Source organism: Apium graveolens, chromosome 7 (assembly GCF_009905375.1).
Source record: "Apium graveolens cultivar Ventura chromosome 7, ASM990537v1, whole genome shotgun sequence".
Classification (NCBI taxonomy): Eukaryota; Viridiplantae; Streptophyta; class Magnoliopsida; order Apiales; family Apiaceae; genus Apium; species Apium graveolens.
In genome coordinates this window covers 22,022,427-22,029,070 of record NC_133653.1, presented here as the reverse complement: position 1 = coordinate 22,029,070, position 6,644 = coordinate 22,022,427, and the positions used below count along the sequence as shown (strand labels likewise).

The 6,644-nt window shown below is 32.4% G+C and overlaps 1 protein-coding gene and 1 long non-coding RNA gene across 2 annotated transcripts; both read right to left on the bottom strand.

The window, feature by feature from the left end:
* Nucleotides 1-2,032: 2,032 nt before the first annotated feature.
* On the bottom strand, nt 2,033-4,012 carry LOC141670492 (uncharacterized). Its single transcript, XR_012554571.1, has 3 exons — nt 3,199-4,012; nt 2,725-3,055; nt 2,033-2,625 (listed from the first exon to the last, which is right to left on the bottom strand). It is a non-coding gene; the product is annotated as an uncharacterized LOC141670492 (long non-coding RNA).
* Nucleotides 4,013-5,757: 1,745 nt separating this feature from the next.
* On the bottom strand, nt 5,758-6,420 carry LOC141673385 (secreted RxLR effector protein 161-like). Its single transcript, XM_074480130.1, has one exon. It carries the CDS (start codon nt 6,418-6,420, stop codon nt 5,758-5,760), a length of 663 nt encoding a protein of 220 aa, XP_074336231.1.
* Between the last annotated feature and the right edge of the window lie 224 nt (nt 6,421-6,644).

Genomic DNA, 6,644 nt, shown 5'->3' with positions numbered 1-6,644 from the left:
CTGAGCAAGCTGCCGTCGCCAAGAAAGATTCGAGGTTGGTTATATGATAAATCTGTTCATGGCCAAATCACAAGATTTAGTATAATAACTATTCTTTTATTAATCATTCAAAGATTTTGTACCTCCCTGCCTATCATTTTTTTATATTTATTTTGTATAATAAGGATTCTTTTAAAAATGGCAGAGTTATGGTAAATGCAAATGTTCGTATTTTGTATGTGATTTGATATTTTAAGTATTATGTGTTCCCCACCCTTATGTAAAAACCATAATTCACATAAATAAATAATACTAATTATATATATTATCAAAGTGAACAAGATATCATGTTAGCATTGTTATCCCATTCACCAGAGAAAATAAGGCAAAAAATGACTAGACCACATCGGTCGTTTTTAGTACCGACTAAATATGGTTGGTTTTAATTAAATAAGACCGCAAAAATAGTAGTTTTTCCGAAGTTAATCATTTTAAAAAAATCATCGTATTTAGAAAAATATGACCCGCTAAATATAATGATATAATTATGACAGGATTTAAACGATCGCTCTATTTCGATGCCGTCGTATTTAGTATATTTTAAATTTGAAATTTCAGCAAAATAATTAAATTTTTCGCTCAGAAAAATAAACATGACTCTCTTTGGTCATAAATCAAATACCATCGAGTTCTGTTGTAATTTAAATATGACCATTTTTCATTGGTAAGTAAATATAATTGATGGTCGTTTGACGTTTAAAAATGACAGATTTCGGTTGAAATATAGTTAAAATATAGTTAAAACAGTTCTTGGTTGTAACTTTCAGTTTTTTTATATAAATATGACTCTATTTCATTAAATATGATGAATGCAGGGTTTTTGTTCAGTTTAATATGACCCTATTTTGTTGAAAATGAAGGGCACCCGGGTTCTGTTTAATAAAAAAATTACCTAATTTTGTTGGAAATAAGCGCACTTATTTTTTGTGTAATCTAATTACGGCCAAATTTATTGTTATTTATGGTGCATATTAAAATCGACAGGCTTAGTTGATTGTTTTGAGCTTATTATTTAACTCGATTATGTTATTTTAATATAAGTCGAAATAATAAAAAAATTGATTGCTTCTTGCCATAAAAGTCTCCTAACATTGCAAACAAAATATGCTAAAATAAATGAACTACATTGCATAATAAGTCAGGCAATATATACACCTATCACCGAATAGTTATCCCAAAGTCACAAAAATGGCAAACATGATACTCATAGATAAAATAGTTAAATAGTACCAAAAGATTTCTAAACACGCACAACATTGCCCAAAGTTCACAAAAGAGCATTTAAAATCTTCACAGTAGCAAAGCAGTTCATAACTAACCAGGATTAAACAACGGGAAGTGGTCTAGAAGAAAGTTCAACTGTCAAAATGAAAGTGAAGTAATCCTCACATTGATTTACATATCAAGAACAAATCATTACACTGGAGATAGAAAATGGGCAAAAATCTAACAAAAAGTACTTAAATAAAAATAGTACATTCAAGAAAAAACAATAAATAAATAAAGTAGTACATCCACTCTTGAAAGTACAAATACCTTATTTGAAATTTTCTATGTGAAATTAAACTTTAGTTTGTTGATTTCGAAGCTCATAAAATCTTGAATCTTAAACACGTACTAAAAGCAAGAACATTACAAAAATAAATCATGATAACACAAACAAATGTTCCCCAACCTAAATCTAAACTAATCTATCATTATAAACACACCAACATATCAAGGTCGCCTTCTGTTACTAAAAGCATGTACATTGCAAAAACAATTGAACACTAAATTACCAAAATCAGCGAGGAGTGTCACACTTGGACACGTGTCTATCAAAACTTTTGTAATTTGCACTTAACAATTTATCAAATTACTTATTAGTGTCCAAGTGTTCATGTTGAGTGTCTTAGTGTAAATTTATAGATGCATTAAATGATATTAAAATAATAATAAAAATTACCTACAAGATAATCTTGTCATTTTCCTTCATGATAAGGCCAAGCGCAATAGCAGCTGTACGCATATAAAGGCTATCCCTTGAATCCCGACGTAGGTCTGGAAAAGTAGCAGAGGCTAGCTTAAAGATTTCCTCGTCCAGAACAAAACTTATAACTTCGCATGGGGGTAAAAAAGACCATTTGTTGAACTTTTTCCTGGACCTTTGGCATCTTCAAGAAGATCTCACTAGGAACATCTACTAATTCTGTCAAGTCCTTCTCTTTCCTTCTCTTGATCATCTTCTTTGCATCCCCGGATCCCATAAACTCCGCAAAGGTGTCTCGGGGAACAAGTTCAAACTCCCTATCCCTAGATCCCATCATTTCTTCGTTCAAGTTCCATTGGCGTGTATTGGGGGGGGGGTAATACCGGTTACTCAACAGGGGTGTCAACTCATCAACTAAATTGACTAGCGCCTTCGTTGAAGTGTTATTAGTAATAACACTTTCACTTTCAATAAATTTAAACGTGGGCATTAAAGAAAAACATAATACATACATGCAGCTCTATCACAACAGGTTCACTGGAGTCGTAAATATAACTCGTAAATTCCTCATTAGAAATATGTATCTCGCCCTTTACCCCTCTTCCTTCAACAATTTTCTGTCAATGCAAAGTAAATAATCAAATGTTATCTTCACGTAAAGCTTAGGCCAAAGAGCAGACTTATTAAACAATTTACAAGTTAGTTGTACCTCTCACCTGTTTCATATGGTTTCGCCCCAGTGCGGGGTGTAGACTCAACCTTTTTTCGTGCATTCTGGCAAGAACATGACAGTGTCTTGAATTCTGGACTTCCCCAATGGTCGAAGATCGAAATTCATACCCACGGGTGGAAGTAATGAGGCCTAAATGTATCTCCCTTGATATCAAGCTCTAGTTCTGCATATTGCCATTCCAAGAAATGATGCAATTTCTCTAAAAGTCACTCCCTCTCACCACTAAGATAGTACTTGAAGTTCCGAGAAAGATGCGCTCTCACCACCAAGTCCTGTTATTCTTTAAGAACTCCCTTTGGATACACATAGTACTCCTGCCACAACAAATGCATAGTATTATAACACGTTATTAAAAATTTATCAGTCGGGGCGTGACACCTGTATTTAAAGTTATTCAACTTTCTACCAATACTATATCTTTAAAAATCTATTAAAATTTACTTACAAGTGTACTTACTTTAAAATTATCGATACACTTGTCTTAAAAGACTTTGTGTTCTGCTCCCTTTCGCCACACCATGCGTTCATCCCATTTCATGCGAGCAACATATCCCAAAGTCTTCTTGTGTGTATTTTACATAAAACTCCAAAAAATAATAAGAATATAATTGAAAATGCGTGGACTAACTACTAATTTTAAAATACTTGTGGAATAAACAAAATTTTAAGCTTTTTTATTCTTCAAAAAAATAAGTGTTACCCATGGAAGGTTTCCTCTCAAAATGAATAGTTTTGCTGCTTTCTCCTGCCTCATACCCTTTCACGCGACTTTCCTCATCATTCAGTTTATGTGCACCATTTCTTCCACTGGTCATAACTTTCTTCTTCTTACTCTTGGATGAAGGACCAGCCCAACAACCTAAAATTATACATTAAACAATTAATCAGTAATAAGCACACACCTTCTACTTCATGTAAGAATCGAATAACAGTAATCAAGCAGAATGCGATGGGTAAAAGCATATTAACATCAAATAATCTTTCGATTTATGACATTACAAAGACAAAGTTTTTGCGCGTAGTGCTTTTAATTTAGCACCTATTTTTTTATAAGGCCCGGAAAATAGCTTTACAAAAATTACTAAATGTTAATGGTGCAACCTTATAAGAACCCTTCAGAATTATCTAAATACATATCTAGAGATTAAACTTGACATACCAAAATACCTATTAAAAGCATAAACATGGCAAGTAGTTTTACTTTTGGATACTTTTAGATAAAAAATAGATATGTCGAGAGCAATGCAGTTTTTTGATGTTTTCTATGAAGTTTACAAGTCCTCCTACATTCAAAACATACTACAAAAATTGACTTCTATGTTTCGAAAACAAACCTGCTTAAAATACAACTACAATAAAAAAACATATAAAACAAACACAATTATATAAATATGAATATGATACATAAGGTTTGTTACTAACAAGTGATATATAGTTAAACAATAAGCTTTAATGTAATTGTTAAGAAACAACATTAACAAGTGTTGAAGAGTACCTGAAACGAGTAAAATCATAATATTTATGAGGAATGTGTAGTTAGACACAAACACACATGACACATACACAAACCTTAATTTCGAACACGGGACACACATGATGGTTTTACACACTTTCATCAATTTCCCGCCTCTTAGTTGTTTAAACCGTGTATCATGTTGATCTCGCGTTCGAAATATTTGGTGCATAGTATACTTGATGAGCTTGGCTAACAAACACAAATATGTGTTCGACATTTAGTTTTAATTTCACATCCACCGCAGTTATACGGTGCGTAACAACTTTCACATGTGTCGTGTGATCAAACTAACAACATTTGAATACAATCACATGATGTCCACTATGAAAGAAGAGTTTGAAATTTTTTTTACTCTTCTGTAATAGCTACTATCACTACCCCATAAGTGCTCAAATGCTATGCCTTTTTTGAGTGTTGCAAGAAAAGCGTTATGTTAGGTATGATTTTGCTTAATCTTCTCCAATACTAGTCAAAAAGCATTGCATTAAACATAAATGTACTATTTTAGTAAAATTGTTAGTATTGTGACATGCAACACCACGTTTAAGCGTTGCATTATATTAAATTATTTTTGAGATTATAAAAATAGATATATTATCAAAGAAAATACAATGACTTTAATATTTTAGTAATTTATTTCTTTAAAATATAAAATGTAATATTTTATTAAATTTAACAGATTTTGACATACATTTTATATAATTTTAAATCGTATTTTGAATTTTTGTAAAACTATAAATTTTGAAAATTAAAAAATCTAAAAAAAAAAATTTTAATCAAAATATAGGTTTTTCGTTTAAGCGTTTCATTATATTAAATTATTTTTGAGATTATAAAAATAAATACAATAAGCTTAAAATTTTAATCATTTATTTAAAATATAAAATATAGTATATTGTTTTATTAAACATATTCAGACATATATTTTACATATGTTGAAATCGTATTTTTAATTTTTGTAAAATTACAGATTTTGAAAATAAAATAAAAATCTAAAAAATAATAAAAGGAGGGGAAGAGAAGGGCCTGCTATGCAATGAAGCCCAATAATTTTTGGGTTGGGGGAGCCTAATTGAAATCCATGACCCATAGAGACATTGAAATATAAATTAGGGCTCCTAAAGTTCACCAATCTTCTACTTCCATTCACTTCTTTCTTCTTCCTCTTTCAAGCGCACACACACTCATTTCTATTAAAAGTGAATATGCAGATAACTCAAGAAATCAGCTAACTTGGATATTACTAATGAAGGCTGGCTGATTACACTTAATAGAAAAGAAATACATGAACATTGTTTTAAAAAACTAACAGACTAAGTGCTAGCTAGAAACCAGGAACACTCTCCTGTTTAAACCACACGACTCTCCTATCAATACTCAACAATAAAGACTTATTCTCATTCAACTACATACAGGTGCAGCTGACTTATTCAAATGAACGTACAATAATAAAAATAACATGTTTAGAGTAATAAATAATCCAACATATTCTCCCTTAATCTAAACATGTTTGAGATCCTTAACTCCCAGCAGTTCATGCATCTTCTGGAACTTCGTAACGGACATAGACTTTATCAGAATATCTGCTCGCTGCTCATTTGTACCGATATGCTTGATAATGATTGATCCTTTCTCCACACACTCCCTGATGAAATGATAACGCACATCTATGTGCTTGCTACGACCATGGAAGACACGGTTTTTAGCCAAGTCGATGGCTGACCTATTATCTATATATATTGTTACAGGTCCAACAGGTGTATCTGATATGTGACTGAGCACTCTCTGTAGCCAAATCCCTTGAGAATCTGCTGCTGTGGCAGCCATAAATTCAGCCTCGCATGAAGACAAAGCCACACACGGTTGTTTCTGCGACACCCATATGATCAATGACTCATCCAAGTAAAACGCCATGCCCCCTGTGCTTCTCCTATCATCTAAGTTCCCAGCTAAGTCACTGTCTGAGAACCCTGGCAACAAGTAGTTTCCACGAAGCTTCGCATATATTAACCCATACTCTAATGTGCCCTTTACATAACATAGAATTCGTTTGACAGCATTCATATGTAATGTCGTGGGTCTCTTCATATATCTGCTAACCACTTCGACTACGTAGGCTATGTCTGGTCGAGTATGTACCAGATACTTCAACCCTCCTACCATGATCTTGAAATATGTAGAATCACTAATTATAGGATCTGTCAAACAAATCAACCTAAGCTCAAGTTGTTCCAAAAGGCAAACAAATTCCAGAAAGACAAGAACTTGTACCTTATTTATGTCATCTGATAGAATAGTCTCAAACATTCCGAAAGGAATGGTAATGGACACCGAAAGTTTAATCCAACTTGGCAACCTCTCACTTAAAAATCTGATATTGCAAGATT